We start from the raw sequence: 18002 nt of genomic DNA, 5'->3' as shown, positions 1-18002 counted from the left end.
GGGGAAAGAAGTAAGAAGAGCTTCGAATGAACCACTGCGAGTATCAGAGAAGAGATCAGATTCTGTGAGAGAGCCTGAAGTTTCAAACAGCAGTGAAGGAAAAAGAAAAGAAAAAAGAAATCACACAGAGATTACTCCTGAATCAGAAGAGGAGGAGATTGAAGAACCACTTGAGATTATACTTGAAGAAGTAGGGTCAGAAGAAGATAGAGAGGGACAGATTGCGGAAGACCCCCGAGGAGGTGTAGGGAACATTCATGAGGAGCTAGGTGAAGGGACAAGTAGACAACAAGAAGATTGCGTGTCGGAGACCCGAGGAGGGACAGGAGTAGGGAAGTCTCAAACAGTGGTGAAAAAATCTGTGGAGAAGAAGAAAGCTGCTGGAAAACGGAAACAAGAGGCACTTGAAACAGATGATGAGGATGAACAAATAGAGGGTCGAGTTCTGAGAAAGAGAACTTGGATTGGAGAAAGGAGTAATAAAGAAATAAAGCCGAAAAAGGTGTTAAGAGGAGATCGTTGGCCTAACAACAGAGTTAAGAGGCTGAGATACAGAGTAATAAGAGCAAATTCATCGAAAGCTGAACAAGTGAATGAAGTTTCGAGTCAAAGTTCAAAAGCTGAAGGAGAAGAATCAAAGGAGTCAAACGAACCAGTGGAAATAAAAAGAGTAAGAAGACCCAACCAAAAGTACAGATCACCGGAATGGTCTTATGTGGCACTGTCTGAAGGAGGAGAAGAAGAAACAGTGACTCGAGATAATCCGGAAGTGGTCTTGAGAGAAGTGGTTGAGGAAGATACTGGTGAAATTCTGAAAGTACTCTTGACTGACATTGGAGAAGAGTCGAGTACTGAAGATCTTGATGTTGGAGATCTGATACAATTTGATGTTGAAGAAATTGAAGTAAAGGATGACAAGTATCCAAACTGAGTGAAAGAAGGATTCACTTGGATCAAGTGAACGAAGAGATCATTTGGATAAACTGAAAGCTGAAGAATTGCTGAAGAATTGAAGAAGTTCAAACAGTAGTGGAGTAGTAGAGGCTAAACTAAAACTAAAATGGCTAACATAGAGGATAATAGAAATAGATGTGCCTTCTTTAAGAGGTGGTGTAGAATGTGCTGCTGTTGTACTGGATTATTAATGCTTCTATGGGGTGTTTTAATTTTATTAATTACTTTTAGAGTAGAGTTTGGAATGAATATAGAAAATGTGACAAATGTAGAGAAGAATTCACAAAAAGTAGTTCCAATTAGAAGTAGTAGTTACATACACAAAGATAGGTCAATTAATAATTTCTCTAGTAATGTTTTTTCTAAACTGTTATATGAATATGTGAAGACAATGGAAGTAAGGGATTGCTATGTCTGTATGCAATTACCTGCATCTGTCTCAGAGGGTGTTACTTATCACCATTTACCAGCTACATATGGTATTTCTTGTAGTATTTTAAGTAGTGTTTTTTATTTGTTAGGGAAAATAGATTATAAGATGTCTAACAGAGATAGTATTTTTGGGCACTTGCCAATGAACAAAGAGCTGAATCCAGCTAAAGAAGCTAACACTTTTGGTGAGATTTTTATTGAAGAAGAAGGATTAACATTAGATTACATTTTTAAGAATAATTTAACTTGCAGTTTGAAAGAAGAGGAGAGAGCTTTCCTGGATATGGTAGAAGAAAGGAGAGTGAACATGCATGAGAAAGGGAGAAAATATGAAGAGAGTGAAACAATTTGGGACATTGAGATGGGAAAAGAGTTGAAGAATGGGGCTAGTCCAACTTTAGCTCTGGATGCGCCACAGAAAGGTAAACTTTGCATTACCAGAAGGAAATCCCAATATGATACATATTTTGTGGGAACTAGTGAGTGCCATGATACATACTTCATTGCGACAGGTTGGGGTTTCAGAGGTGGAGAAGATACGATTTTTCCAGGAGTGTACTATGTTTGTGGGAACAAGGCTTATTACAAGTTGCCTGACCATTGGTATGGCACGTGTTATGTGGGCCTGGTTTTTCCTAAGATTTTTCATACAGATAAAATAAGAGATGTAGAAGATATTAACTTATTAACATGTTTTAAGAGAGAAACTTGGTCTGAAATTGTGGGTGACATTTTTGGGGTTTTGATTCCAGCAGTGGGAATTTCTTTAAATGCTTATGGAATTCGGAAACTGTCCACAGTGGTTGATCGCTTATCGACAAATACCGCTGGAGGGTTTCTTTTGGTGAATACGGAATTAAGTGCCGTACGTGCCATGTCTATGCAAAATCGACTTGCCCTTGATATTCTATTGGCCAAGGAGGGTGGAGTCTGTGGAATATTGAAAGTTCAACATTGTTGCACTTACATTCCTGACGAAAGTAAAGACCTAAAGGTCTATATCAGAAATATTACTGATTTACATGAAGAATTAGTACCACTTGAAGCTGGGAGTTTGTGGACTAAAATAGCTAATAAAATGATAGCTGTTAAGGATTTTATTGCAAAAATAGGTAGTACAATTATAGGTAGAATATTGTTTCCTTTGTCTTGTATAATTGTGGCTTTATTAATAATAAGATTGGTGTGTGTGTGTTGTAAAAACAGGGGAGGGAAAAAGAAATTGAATAAGGAAAAGAAAAATAAGAAGTTGAAGAGAGAACCTCAAGAAATTGAACTAGAAGAATTGAGGGAGAGTGTTTACTTAGAGACAAAGAGAGATGATGAAAGAGTGACTAGTGTTTAATGTTGTGTAAGGGGAAAAGACATTTCTGATTTCTCCTAAAATGGGACTAAATTTTCACTAATTTTTTTTTTTGGGTTTATTTGGTGATAAAATCACCAAAGGGGGGATTGCTGGAGCAGAGTTTTCATTTAGAAAATTCAGGGGCTTTTGAAGCTCTAGTATGTCTATGCGTTTTATTAAATATTAATAAATAACAAATTGATTATTTGTCTTGTGTAAGTGTGTATTTATTAATCAATTCGTTTGTCTTAACATAAGAGAAAGTTACACGAGGGTTAGCATGTGTGCGCTGTTTCTGTTTTCTAAAAAATAACGTGCAAGTTTTTCATGTTTAAACGTTGCTGTGTGCTGTTTATTTTAAGCACAAAACGCTGTCTGAATTAATGCTTTTTTATGTTGCAAAAGCTAGATAAATGCATACACATAAGGGTATTAGTGGGGTTAACACTGTTTAATCATTATGCTGTAGTAACGTTGTTTTTATTTCTTTTAATTGAGATGGTCTATTGTGGCCTATGGGGGCCTAATCCATGATGGCTAATTTTGAAGCCTGGCCTCGAGTGAATATGTGAAAGACGTGACGAGGGAGACCCCTGCTGGAAATGGTCTTGAAGGTGACTGACCATGGTCCTTCTATAAAACTTTCCATGAGGACAGCAGCAGTTTTGGGTATTCTCCAAGAAAAGTGAAAGTGTCCTTGGCAATCTCGAAAAACAAAGGAGCCTTAGAGGGAAACTCTGAACTGTGGCTCGATGGCCGAGGAGAAACCGGATTAAATGTGATACATGTTTTATTTTTTTGGTTCCTGTTCCGTAGTCTTCGCTATGTGTATTTTTCCTGAGCGGAGGTTCACAAATGTTGCAATGTTGCATCCTTTCCTTCTCGCTCTGCTCAGTGATTCAGTGTATCCTGCAAACTTAATGTGAGTTTCCATTGTAATTTTCACTATAAAAACTGTTAGTTTAGGGAGGGATCTTGACACCCTTTTGCCACTTGCCATTTTACCTTTGCTGCGTGAAGCTGCGTTGCTGAGGATTGTGCTGAGGACTTCGTCTTGAGAGACTTTACCGAGAGACTTGTCCTGACCCGTTCTGACACTTAGTTAGAATAGGTAACTATGAGAAATGATTTATTCTGATTGATTTTACTTTGACTAATTTTAGATAAAGCAATATAATTTTAAACATGGTGTTGAATTTTCTTTCTTGTCAATTATTGGGTTTATATTTTTGATCATTATTGTATATGTTGTGTAGATTATGTTATTGATTAGGACAGTCACTAAACCAGATCTGATCGACCTGATATTGATGCAGGGTGTTTAGGTGTTTTCTTTCCACAGGTTTATTGCTGGTAGAGTATTTGAGCGTATGTTAGTGAAATGGGCCCTAGCGTATGATGAATGTATGTGCGTGTAACTGTGTAATTACTCTAGTAGTGGGCATATTTTAGATACCCTGATCTCTATCAGTTGCACAACACAGTGTCTGGCCTGTGGGACACGTGGGTCCAGCCCTGTGAGTCATACTGTTCCCCACTCACATTTCCTTACGATTCTACAGTAAAATATACAGTCCATCATTATTTCTAGATGAAATGTTACTCTTCCAGTTGAAATGTCACCTGGCCTTGAAATGGCTAGGAGTAGGGATTATTAATGCGCATTAGGTTACATTCAGACAATCTAACTGCTTTCAGGCATGTTATTTAGGTTTAAGTATTAGATCTAGCTGGAGACCTCTTTATTTGAATAGTTAGCCTAATGTTTCCGAAAAAAAAATCATGCAAAAACGTCATACATGTATACAAGCATAGAAGGGCCTTCAGTTCTTTTCAATCATTAATCCATTCAAGTGTCATTCACATTTAGCTGCCATCCACCACAGCACACGGCACGGGGCACTGGATCATCCACTTTCACCATTAGCTCCCGTCACTGTGAGTGACCTCATTTTGCTTGTTCTGAAGTTGTCATCTGCCTAAAATGTAGACTACTTCAGTGATAGGACTGGATAAGGCCACATTTGTTTTCATTTCTGCTTTTATTTTGTTTTGTTTCATTTATTTTTACTATAGGTCATTTTTAGTTCTCACCTTCGACAGGACACGTGCTTACATTTTGTTAGTTTACAGTGGGCTTAGTGTACCAATTGTTTTTCGGTGGTTGGCCTCATTGTCACTCTCATTTTCTTCTTATTTGATGCCTTGTGGGCTTTACTTCTCTTTCATGTGTTTGTCCTTCCCCTGGAGCATTGACACATTACTGTGTCCTTACAATGCTTGTTAATTTGGTGCTATTTTTTTCTTTTTAGTTAAGCACTCTGTGAGCATGTGTGTGTTTTCCAACTGTCTCCCTCTTCTGCGTCTGTGTGCCCTGTGTCTGTGTTGCTCCGTCTCACTGTGTTCTCCCATGCCCCTTCCCCAAGCTCCATGTTGCCTTGTCTCACCGTGTGCTTCTCTGCCCCTCAAGCTTTTTTCATCATCCACTGTATTGCTTCCCCCGTCTCAGGGTTGCTACATCTCATTTGGTGCTTCTCTGCTCCCCATCTCGGGGTTGGTCTGTCTCAATGTGTGATCCTGGGCCCTCCACACCTGTTCTGCCTATTGCTCTACATCTCTGTGTGCTTCTCTGCACGCCACACCTGGTCTCTGTTGTTCTATCTCATCGTGTGCTTCTCTGCTGCTCCTGTGTTGTTTCCAACTCCCATGTTGCTTCCCTCCTAGCTTCATCGCATGTGTTGCTTCACCCCGCCCGTGTACCCCCTGTTGCTGCCACACGTCCCCCACTTTGTTTCCGCACCACTACCCAGTGCATTTTTTATCTTTTAAGTTACAGATCCAACACGGATTGGTAACTAAAACATTTTAAAAGGTACCCATGCCAGTTTGTAAGAGCACTCATACGTGCTGTGCGTACCTACAAAATGATGCAGCCATCAGCATAAAAAAGGCTTTCTTTTTTTTTTCTTTCACCATACTGCACTGCAGCATGGCTAAACGCATTGTCAAAGCCAATAGGGCCTCAAAGGCGAGGCCTATTGGCTTTGCCAATGCTTTTTTACTCGTACTAGGCTGATGACCTGTTACATTCAGCGTCCAGAGCTAGAAAACTTGGCCTTCACCACTGTGTCTAATGGTGGTAAGGGAAATACAATGAACCATATAAACTGCGATGTTTTAATATATGTGTAATAATAAATTGGTGTTTTGGCCACTCAGAGCTCTCTTTCTTCTTTACCTTACCTTCTACTCATGGATGCCATTTAGATGTCGCCAGGGGTCGCAGCTGTGACTCCTGGCTTGCCCTTTGCTACCTCTAGCACTGCGTTTGTGACCCCTGGCCGCAGAGATGGCAAATTCAATGCCAGGGACACAGGCGCAGCTGGGGCTCCACTCTCTTTATTTTCTGTCAATTTTTTATTACACTAATTGTGAATAAATCAAATGTATTATTCACTAATACTGTAATAAAAATGGAGCTGGAATATGCCCTTCCTTGGCAGCTGAGGTAAGTAAAAAATGCTTTTCAATTTATGTTGTGTGCCCGCTTGCGGGTGAGAGTGTGTATATGAGTGAATTTGTATGTGTAAGTATGTGTGTGTGACTGAAAGTGGAGGTCACAGGGCGTGTGATGTCACTTCCAATAACCCCGGCATTTCGGTGAATTGACGTCCGTGCCTCCACTCTCATCTTCATCTTTCAGGCGCCCCTAAACATACCCTTTGAAGCTAATTATTTTCACGGCAGGCCCCCATTTTCTGTGGCACTACACCATATTTTCACTGTGTGTGTGAGTTCTGAGCACCAACCGGAATTTCCCGAAAAAAGTTGTAACATACTTTCATAACAGTGAGACAAATAATTGATGGGGATAAGAAGAGTTTACACAAACAAAATGAGTTTATTTATACTATTGAGACAAATATTGCAGACAGAAATGAAGAGTAATATGTACAGTATCTAAACAGAAACGATTTTTGACCAGAAAGAGTAACAGGGAATTCTGGTGCAACAACTGTAGATAGAAGGTGCTAACGACAGGTTATGGTAAGTGTAAATGCAAAGTAAGGCCACAGGAAGGCTTTTTAAGATGCCTTTTGCCTCCTGGTCTGAAGCTAATTTATTGTGTTCCAGCTGACCATCTTGGCTAGCAGAATATAGTTGTGTCAGGTGTAGGGTTTATTTCCAGCCTGTATTTGGGCTCCTAAACTTGGCCTAACCATTACATAACCAAAGTGTTTACTTGTGTTCAGTCACCTCAAGTACTGCCATCCAGGGCACAAGTCCTAAAAAAAGAAGTGGGGGGACGCTGTCACCGGAAGTGACGTCACAACAGGAATCTCATGAAAAGAAGTGGGGGGACGCTGTCACCGGAAGTGACGTCACAACAGGAATCTCATGAGTATTCATATGCCTTTAGATGACGGGGCATTTCACAGCACTGCTACCCCTGGTCTGTTCCTCGATGTCCTTTGCAACCCCCCTCCCCCCCACTCCCCCGAGGGGGTGCCCCAGTTGCACAACGAAGTGCTCAAAAGTGCACAAGATACAGAAGGACACACATTCCAAGCGTTAACCGCCAACGCCTGCTCGCTCCGCCTCCCAATCACTCCAGCCTGCACACACCACCGGTGCCTCTTAAAGTCTCCAATTACAAATATTAGCATATCTTTGGTAATTTACGGGAAACTTCCCTCCCACCCGGGCTCTCTGCTCACACAATGCTGTCCAGCTTTTGGGCAGGGGGGACGGCGTCCACCCGGAAAAACCTGGTAAAATAAGTGGGGGGACGCCGTCCACCCGCGTGGTACCCCGACTCGAGCCCTGCTGCCATCCCTGAATCAAGAAATCCCAGACCGTGAACTTTGAGCTCTCATCTTAGGTGGAACCTGGATGGCTGTGCGGGTCATGTCCTTGTGAAGCCCCATGTGGGATCCCATGTGGCCTTTCTCCAACCATCCACCTGTCTGATTTAAAGCCCTGGGATGTGGTCTGAAAGTCATGTCAAGCCAAGCCCGATAGTGGTATTTAAGGCCTGCATCTGACCATAGGCAAGGCAGGTGTGCCAGTGCCTCGCCAGGGCTGGGCCCAGTTTTCTGTGGTACAGACTTAAAAAATGCAGGTCATGCATGCTGTATGCAGCGAGAGAACCGGGCCCTGACACATACTGTCACCAGTGGGCTGTTGCAACCTTGTAAACATTGCAAATGAGGTGTGACCGCCAGCCGAGGCCCCAGCCAGCCAGGGGTGTGGATAGAAACTTTACTACTTGATGGTATTCCTCGTCTGCAGCCCATCGCAGAGCTCTGCTACTGGGACTGAATTCTGGCCAACCTGGAGAAGAAGCCTACACGTGTGCATGTGTTAATATACAAATATTATTAGAGAGAAACCCGTACGGGCCTCAACCTACCCATCATCCCATGTTCCTCGTCTGCAGGTTATAAGATTACATCTGCAGTGGTCCCTCTGTGTATCCCTGCCTGATACCAACTGGCCATCAGGTAATCATCTCACTTACAGGTAAAGGATCATGTGTAGCCCCCTCTGGTCGCATCCAGATGCAGCAGATGGCGGGAACGGGTCAGCCTAGCCTGTGTCTGCCTCAGATCTCAGCTGCTCTTTACGTGACAGGGCTGAGAGGGATGCACCTTACAGTCATGTATCCCTCAAGGGTCGCTGACGTGTGGACCTTTTACATGATGGTGCTCCTTTCCAAAGAAGATTGTCGTCAGACTATTCCAAGAGAAGAAACTTCACACCTACCTCTGTGCCAATGCAACGAGTCCTGGCTTGTCCCCCGGGGCCTGAAGCAGATGGCCCCTGGGTGGACACATTTCAGTGCTGAGCCCCATTTCTGGTCTCGAATGCTAAAAGAGCTCTGCCACTCTGAATGAATTCTGGTCAATCTGGCCAGGACATTTACTTCTGGCCTTCTTGACCAGCCAGAAAAAGTACCGTGCAAGGCCACTGGAGGTGCAAAAAGAAAGTTAAGACCTGGATTTTTAACTAAAGATTCAAAACCAAACGTGCGGCATTGTTGGCAGATCAAACTGAATATGCCATGAGGTTAGAACAAAAAACTCCCCTCAAAAGCACACACAGGAGCATCATCAGTTCCATGAAATGTCACAGGAATAAATAAAATAAAGGTGCTGCAACAGCTGACTATAATCATTGAGCATCACGGATAAGAGTTGGCTTTCTCCTGGCCTTCTCGGTAACACAGCTGCCCTGGATGCCTGTAAACCGGACAGACTAGCAGGTAGGGCATCATTCTGTCGCCCGTGGTGAACCTCCACATTGCGACAACCTGAAATTAGGACAGACCAATGGACAAGGCTGTACTGTACATTCCTGTAGCCACCACTGCACATTCCTTTCTAAACCAATCCACTAAATACTGAGAGGACCTTGGATGTAGATGCAGAGGTCTAAACTGTTATTGGTCCTTTTGATGCCCGACTGTCCAGCTAATGGTACATCTTGGGACAGCAACAGTAGAAGGTTTCTATGCACTACCAGTCTCTTGCTGGCTCCGGACTGTGGGCACTCGGGCTCACTATGCAGCAGCCCCTCCTCCCAGACCGTGCTTTATTTCACAGCCACTCTGGTGGTCCTTCTTCCTGGGCCACCTTGTGTAGGCCCACCCCACAGTAGAGCGTTCTCCTAGTGTCTGACCAAACTCTCCCTGGGATAGCTCTCCGGCAGCTACCACCACCAGAAGCTTTGGCAGTGACCCTGACTCCAACACACGTGTATCTCCCATCCTCCTCTTCTTCTTCATCTAGAGCACGGGCAATGGCCACAGAGAGCCTGGCCTGACACTACCCTGCTCTACTCTGTTACCTCCACTCCAGAAGTGATCACAGCTGCATTCCGTGTCCAGCAGCCTGTGTTATGGCACAGCTGGAACAGCTGAAATTGTTCAGGTCATGTAGGCCTCGGCCCAGGCTTTAGGTTTTGGTACAATAAGGATACTGCCAAGCAGAACGCTAGCATCCTGTTTCGCTCAAACCCCTACATTGATCATGGCCTTTTGAGGTTGATTTCTACCAAAACTCTCGCAAGAGGGTACTCCATGTCATGCCCACTGATGATCAGGCCATTGTCAATGTTTGAGATACTTTCTCTCAACCATCATCCTCTCTGGGCCAGTATCCCGTAGGGCAGGAACTTTCCTCCTACTGACACCCACCACACTTACAAACCCAGTGGTGTTTGAGTGAATGGAATGTGATCGAGAGGATCTGGATCGCTTTCCCTGATGTCTATGGCAACCATGTTGAGTGCAACCAAGTTCTCGCGCGTACCCATCCCTACCAATAGTGTACTACCTATTAAAAAGGTGGCTGGTGTTGCATCTTTAACTGCACACTGCTTATTGTAATGCCTTTTCTAGTGGCTCCAAAAACAGGTTGAAGAAGGGCTTGACTTCCCTCCCCTCCCCTCTTTTGTGGTTATGGTTGAATCCAGTTCCCCATAGACATCTGTCTCAGCCAGGACCCATGGTATCTATTCTGGCCTTTCCCTTTCAGTTTGGGACTATTCTATGAGGAACTCTCCTCCCCCTTCAGCTTGGAGTTATGCTACTCCATCCCCTTGTTCGCTCAGATAGCTAACTACTTGCCAGCCAACACAGCAGGTTGACCAGGATTAGCTAAAGTTAGTTCAGACAAGTATTGTCTGAATGGGGTAGAATACCCCTCCCTCAGTCCCTCTGCTACCAACAGTTGATTAAGGGATGGGCAATCCTTCAAATTCATCTCTTTCACCAACATCTCATTCCTATCACTCACTAAGTCATGATCCAGGTCTTAAATGGAACTGCTTCTGTACTCTTGTTCTTCTGGAACCTCTGTTTGGACTGAAGCCAGTCCAGTACTTACAGACTGATCAAAGCTTCCCTCATACACCCTTATGTCAGAGTCATTTTTATGCAGCCTTGAAATAACCTGAGTCTCTACTAAAGGAAGGCAACTCGGTACAGTTGCTGCCTTGACGACCTTATCATTCAACCTTTGTGCCTTACTTGCAATCTCAAAATTGAGACGTCCCCAAAATGTCAGTGCCTTGCGCACACATATCTTTCGGTACCTTAGCGGGGGCTCCTCAGACTTAGAGGTGGAATCATCATTCCCAGAGCTAACGCATTTTTTCTGCTGCTAATCTAACCATCTTTTTCTTTGGCTATTAGCTTACTGTCAAATTCCCTATCCCTTTCTTCTGCCTCTCCTTTTCCTGCTTGTATCTTCCCAGACCCACTCATCCTGTCTAACCTCTTCTTACTGGCAGGCAAACTTGATTTTTCCCCTCTCAAACCCTTTGACCTCTTCCTTCCTTTATCCTTTAGTCTCCTAAAATACTAGCTTGAGTTTCAGGGTCTCTGTAAAACCTAACGTACCTAAAGGAGCGATCTTCACTATAGGAGATTAGTACCCAGAAACGAGGAGGGGAGACTATGAAGTGGCAGTGGCGTTGCAAGGGGGGAGGCTGTCTGCCCTGGGCAGTATGTGTTTTGGGGGCAGTGGACACCCCACTTGCTCTTACCGCGGCCATCGCTGGACAGCAGACGCAGGGACCATCGACACCGCCCATGCCTCACCTGTGGCCGTCGCGGGCGGCAAATGCCCAATCGCCATGGGGGGGCAAAAGGTCTAGCTAGGCCACTGTCATGCGGGAATACAAAAATTGTATCTAGGTGACACTAGTAGGGGATGGTCTAGAGAAAGTCGGCACTATAGGACTCTGAGAGCCTACATCCACAGCACTCTCCTCTACCTCCCCCGACCGTGTTTATCCCATTGATCTATCATGAAATTTATAATGATCTCCCTATCACTGGATCTTGAAGCCTCTCAGTCCCCTTCGAAACACATCTCCTTCAACTCATCCAGGGACAGGTTTGTATGGCTAGCCTTTTTCAATCTGTCTTCTGCCATTCATACGTGCAGGCTCTGTGGGGGGAAAGCTGGACTTGTTATAACTGCCTGCTAGAACTGGAAGTTACTGATCTACTACCACTTGCCACCATTTGTTGGAACTTTTTCAGGACTCCCAGGGCAGACAGGTTATCCAACACCGATTGTGACAATCAGAGCCTTTTATCACTGGTATCCTGGGGCTTTACCCTATTATGGATCCTAAACCTGATCACCAGGCCCACTTCTTTAGCACATGATCCTCCGGGTACTTCTTTAACACATGATCCTCCGGGGTACTTCTTTAGCATTTAGCACATGATCCTCGGGGTACTTCTTTACCTCATGATCCCCAAGGTACTTCTTTAGATCATGGTCCTCGGGATACTTCTTTAGCACATGGTCCTCAGGGTACTTCTTTAGCACATGATCCTCAGGGTACTTCTTTAGCACATGATCCTCAGGGTACTACTTTAGCGCATGATACTCATGGTCCTTCTTTAGCACATGGTCCTCAGGGTACTTATTTGGCACATGATCCTCGGTGTACTTTTTTAGCACATGATCCTCATGGTCCTTCTTTAGCACATGATCCTCAGGGTAGTGAGATCAAGCAGCACAAGGCTTAGTCTCAGAGATGGTGTGAGATTCGAAACCCAGCACTCAATAGTGCCTCTAATATCAATAAATCAAATCAATGTCCAGTCAGTCATTTTATTTATAAATAGAAAATACTTTCCTTGTAACACAATAAGGTGCATAACCACAGGAGAGCATTTCAGTTTGAATACCAACACCTCAAGTAATCACAGTGGATTTCGAGACTGCATAGGCTGCTGTGCTGGAACAGGTGTCAACTGGTTGGTCAGTGCAATGCAGTATTCTCTGGTTAATGCTTACAAGGATATTGTGTGGGCCTGGTAGACTTCTTCGCAAGAGTTGGGAATACTTAGTCATCACAGCGTAGTCTCCCTCAGTCTCGGTGCTGCAATTGCACAGTATTGTGCTTTCCCTTTGGTTGTCGTTGCGGTGCAGCAGAGCCCGCGGGTGCCAGAGCGCAGCAGAGGCTGTACACTCTAGGTGGTGAGCATCCCTGCAGGGGACATCCCAGCAGAGCCCACCTTCACTCTGCCTCTGCCCAGACAATGCTACTAGGGTCTGCATGGAATGCGTGTATGCGAGCCTAGACAAGTGAATATTAGCTGAGCCCGCACGGGTCGTGGACAGGCTATGCGAGGATCGTGGTCCTATGGTTCTCTCTCCATTGGATCTTCTTCAGCCCACTTGGAAGCCCTCCCTGGGTCGCAGCAGTGATTGAAAAGCATTGATCAATGTCTTCTCAGTCAGCGGTGTATGCCTTTTTTCGGGGGGCGGCGCTTCCTTGGCACTCTGGTTCATCAGTTTGTACTGCTGAATGTGGTCATGGTTCCTCAGTGCCGCATACTTCCAGGTGCTTGGGTTCTTTGATTGTAAAGCGCCTTAAGCACATACTTGGTTCCACGAGCGCCACGTAGTCATTGAAGCTGCAGGGATACCTGTGTCTCTCAGACCTCACCCTCTGGGTGAGCGATGCCGATCCTTCCCTGATTCACAGCGGGTAGCTTCCGTTTATCCTGCATCAGCTGTCTTCCAAGGGTACCACCAGTGTCGCTCCTAAGCAGTCAGACAACTTATTCTCAGGTAAAATGCAATTTCGTCTATCTGACTTCTATATTTCTGGTGCCTAACCTGGCAAAGCAGATTTGGCAATCAGTACCCCAACCCTGGAGCACAGAATAGTTTCTCAGTCCCCACATGTCGGATCTCAGGTTCTTGAACAGAAATCTTGTCACACTGGCTGGCAACTTTGTCCCATCTTTATACCAAGAGGATAGGGTTTGTGAACTCCAGGAGCCCAGCTTCAGGATTCCTTTCATGCAGTTATTGCCTTTTGCTTATTCCTGTCAGACTGGTGCAGCCAAACCCTTTGTCTTCAGGTGTCCGTAGGAAGGTGGATGGAGTCGGGAGTCTCTTGTCAGGGCAAACTCAAAGTAAGGGCACAGAAGAGGGAGAGAGGGCAACGCCTAACTACCAGCTAACCTGTGGCAGGAGGGGTCTCTTATCTTTGCAGGGAATATAGTCAAGCAGGAAAGGACAGGATCATTTCCCTTTACATCTGAAGGTCACTCGTCCTGCGTTCTTCCACACCCTAGAGTCTTGTGCACTACAACAAGCTTCGGAATGCTCTGCAGGAACCCTGCAGTTCACATTGTCACCTGAGGCTTGTTCCAACCTTCATCTTCTGTAACACTTTGCTTCAGGAGATCAACCTTGGTTCATTTGTAGTCACAGCCACGTGTAAGAGAGACACTCCGCTATCCACTGCCACACACCGATGTTATGCATACACATGCTGCATCAATGCTCCGTGTGGATGTAACGGAGAACCCTGTTGCAGGTAACTAACATACTAAGTAAAGAAATACATGAGGTTCTCTGATTGTCCAGCAGCATAGGACGCCAGATCCCGGAGGTTGGCCGAGGGGCCCATCACTTTGTGTAGGTGTGTGGCTTTGGCTATGCCTTTGACTACTGTTGTTTGTTTTTGCATTTCACCTCTTAGGACACAGGTAATCTTTCTGGCTCCATTCATGTTTGTGATTTCCAACCAAGACACACAGGTTTGTCTTTACGATTGTTTATGCGCAGCCCGGAGAAAGGAGAGTTGCACATTTGGACATGAAGAAAATTGGAAAACAATCGCTATAACTGGTACAAAACCTATGAACACGGAACCTTCAAGGCTGCATACATACAAGAAAAAAAACTGGTGGCACCCACCTGTCTTGCACCCAATACTACTCACACCTACCTCTTACAGTCAAGGATGAATTGGTGGAGGCAGTTGTCACAGGCTATATAATAAAGTTGAATTTCCGCACACGTAAGATATCAATATTTTTTCAATCAGTTAAGTCAATAATTTTCATTGATGCTCTGGTAAAGAATCTGTTCAAATCCATGAAGTCTCTGTTCTTTTTTGAAAAAGTTCTTTATTTGAGAAGCAGAATGCACCAAATTCATTAAAATCCACACAATACAATTAGCCGATGCGTTTCGTCCCTTATAGGGACAGCTCCAAGGGCGCACACACAGCCGCACCGAGTATTTCACAGGTCTTTAAAAGACCGTTTGCGTGTTTAATGAGGCTTTGTTGCTTTTCACCCCTTCTTAGAGCCCCTGCATCTCCACTCTGCATATTACTGGAAGAGTCAGCCTCCACCCCCACCCCCGAAATTTGTGGTAGCCCCGCCCGAAATTTGGCTCTAGTTGCACTTCTGGTAACACCTCCCCAGGACATCGGTGACCTTGTGTGTTTGTTTATTGTCTTTGCTCCGGGAGGGGGAGGTGGTGAGTAAAAGTGCCTGAGACTGTGATCTGCACAAAGCCACACCCCACCGAGGCCACGCCCTCCCCTCACACGATTAAAAATGCTCAGTAGTTGGCAGGTCTGGTTCACAAAGTGAAAGTCTGCCTGCTTCTAAGCAGCGGGGTGGTCTAGTGATGTGGAATCAGAGGTTGCGGTGTGTGGGAGCTATTGGGAACGACGTCTCCAATCTTTTTTAATCCAAGCAAAACAGTGCCCATACTTTTTTACACAGAATACCCGTTACTGCGTGATTTTTTTTTTTTGGGGGGGGTGGGGTTACTTTACATGCAGTTACCTCTAGTTGAAAGCCCAACAATCTAATTTCAGAATATTGTGTTATTTTTAGTTATGCGTATTCTATGCACTTTGACATCTAGTTGGATTGGGGTTTAATGGTGGCTATGAGTATAATTGTGTGCATTGATAGCACGTGGGTGAGTGTATCTGATGTCATAATGTGTGTATTGTGTTACCTGTACGTCAAATGTCATTTGAGGGCTGGTGGGGTCAACCCAGCATTTCATCTTTCCGGAGCAAGTGAAATGAGTAGTGCCACTAACTGGGATAGTAGGAAGCATTATCGCAGTGCCACGTGATCTGGACATGTTTGAGGCGATATAAAGCACATTATTTTTACAGACTTGTCACAGCAGGGGCAGTGATTAACGCTTTGAACGCCAGGGCACCTCTGCGCTCTCGCGCTCTGTCAGACGCTGAGCAGAACTTGGGGCTTGCAATAATTCCCTGCTTGTGGAAGATCAGCATTTTCACTCGGATGCACAGGGCGCGCGGACCCTGCTTTCTTCTGCATGTCCCCTCACAGTCCAGAGGAGAGGCGCAGGCATGAGGAGTGAGCGGCCAGTGACGGACGGGCTCTGACCTGCGCACAGCAGGCGCACGGGGCGCTCCTCGGCGGGCCGGGCTCAGCAGCGGAATGCGGAGCCAGGTGACTCGTGTCTAGCGCCCCACGCAGCACTAGGCGGTGCAAGGAATGCGCGCAGGTGCCACACGGCTCCCCCTCCCGCGGGCTCGGCACGGCTGCCTGGGTCGTGCAGTCCTCGACACACCGCCGCTGGGGGCACCGGCACTGCCCTTCCTGCCATCGATCCAGACCGGGGGCAGGCACTGCAGTGCTTGCGCGGGGATGCCCGGGATCTGATCACCGCAGCCGGCTCCCCAGGCAGGGCGCACCGGAGGGGGCTCTCGCATGATCCTGCCGCATCCGCCCGAGAGGTACCGCGGGCGCCGCTGAGCCGGGGCCGCCGCCAGCAGGGATGATCGCCGTCTCTTTCAAGTGCCGTTGCCAGATCCTGCGGAAGCTCGCCAAAGGTACTGTGCCTCCGTCCCGCCCCCCCATCCCCCCGAAAACGGCGAGAGCTGGCGCGCGATATAATGTCGCCGACACTGTAGCGCTGATATAAGCGCCGTCTTTCCGGTATAATGCCTGGGTGATGTGAGGTCGCCGACATTGTCGTGATAAGGACTGTGCAGAATTTGGGGAAGTCTTTCGTTGTACAGTATGCGCAATATAATGTTGCATGGGGTTGCGAGGTGGTGTGTGTATACCATTTTATGTCGCCGACATACTTGCGGTAAGTGCTGCGATATAGCGCCTTCGGTGGATGGTCGCGGTAGGGTGGCCATCGGTCTGTCTGATCCGATCAGCTTTGACATTGCAAAACCCAGGAGACTTCATTAGCGAATTATTTCGAGTCGTGTGTTCGCGCGAGCGGGGGAGATGCGCGTCCTCTGTTGCTGGCGAGGGGTGATCGCAGCGCTATACAAAACAGGGGGTGAATAGACCCCGGAAATACAAGCGAGATGTGTAGATGAGGGAAATGTTGCGAAGGGCTCGCTGCAAAAGCAGTGCATTTAACCATGCCGTCACCTGCCGTTTTTTTCATTTAAGGACGAAACACATGTCAACTTTAGCATTGAACACATTGCATTGGCTCTGCTACGCTTATACAATCAACGAAAGGTGTGTTTGGTGTTCTGAAAGTAAAGATTGCGTATGCATATGGTACACTTTTTTCAATGCCTCTCTTTTGCCGTTTAGCAGTGCCATCCGCATATTATTCCATGTACACGTGTTAGGTAAACCTTAGTGTTCATACTAACGAGGTGATCAGTAGGTCGTTAAATACATTACTGAACCGTTCCAGTGCTGCCACCCAACATGCCAAGGGCGCAGCGATACGAACGGTTTGCCCAAGATCGCACAGTGAGAGGGAGCTAAGCTCTGAACCCCAGTCCGGCTCCAGAGTCCATCTCTTCAGCGCTAGACCACGTTCCCTGTGTGCAGTTTTGCAGCCTCTGATTGTCGCTGCTTTGGTTGGCGCTTATACTGTGAAAGTGAGTTGTGCAGTGCGTTTACAGTTGCGGAGGTGTGTGTACTAGATGCAGCGATTTTTAGCCTCTGTTTCTCGGTTTGTGGCTCTTGTCTGGAGCAATTCATTTCATTTCGTACAGGCTCGCAGCATCTCTCGTATCGACCCGTTAATATAGTTCCGTACAATCGCTGCTTGTAAAGTGATTCACTACTTGTACTTACAGCGAGGACGAGGCAGAGTCTTGTGGGTGAGTGTCTGTGTATATTCCAATTTTTCAAATATAAAGCGCGATGTTGCGTTGAGCCCGCTTCTAAGCACATCCAGTTAATCTGGGGGAAGATTAAGGAACTGGAGAGGGGGGAGATAATGGTTCGTCCAAGTTCGCACAAGGTTGGTGTTCAGGGTTACACCTAAACCGGCCCCCATCCGCACAGTCGTGAGATAACTTTGCACTTGTTGCTGATATTGCGCAGTGGGTTAACGCTCTTGCTGCTAGAGTTGTCTGGAATGTGTGCGCTGTAGGTGTGACACGTTTGCCTCAGAGCAGAGCCTTTGCGCCTTCCAATGTCGGTCCTTTTTTTTCAGGTACACAACCCAAACCAACAGGG

General features: G+C 45.9%; 1 protein-coding gene across 17 annotated transcripts in view; it reads left to right on the top strand.

Annotated features, from left to right (window-relative positions):
- Window positions 1–18002, top strand: part of GRIP1 (glutamate receptor interacting protein 1) — a 1150044-nt gene that overhangs the window by 637011 nt on the left and 495031 nt on the right. For 2 of the 17 annotated variants that reach the window (XM_085653458.1, XM_085653447.1), the window contains exon 1: window positions 16243–16390. The exons of the other annotated variants lie outside the window; for them this stretch is intronic. In XM_085653458.1, the coding sequence (XP_085509584.1) occupies window positions 16336–16390 (55 nt within the window). In that variant the 5' untranslated portion in view covers window positions 16243–16335. Of the gene's footprint in view, window positions 1–16242; window positions 16391–18002 lie in introns of those variants that run through there. 17 annotated transcript variants of the gene reach the window in all.

The sequence above is a fragment of the Triturus cristatus genome, chromosome 4_1, assembly GCF_964204655.1.
Source record: "Triturus cristatus chromosome 4_1, aTriCri1.1, whole genome shotgun sequence".
Taxonomy (NCBI): domain Eukaryota; kingdom Metazoa; phylum Chordata; class Amphibia; order Caudata; family Salamandridae; genus Triturus; species Triturus cristatus.
This window is presented reverse-complemented; position numbering and strand designations above follow the sequence as displayed.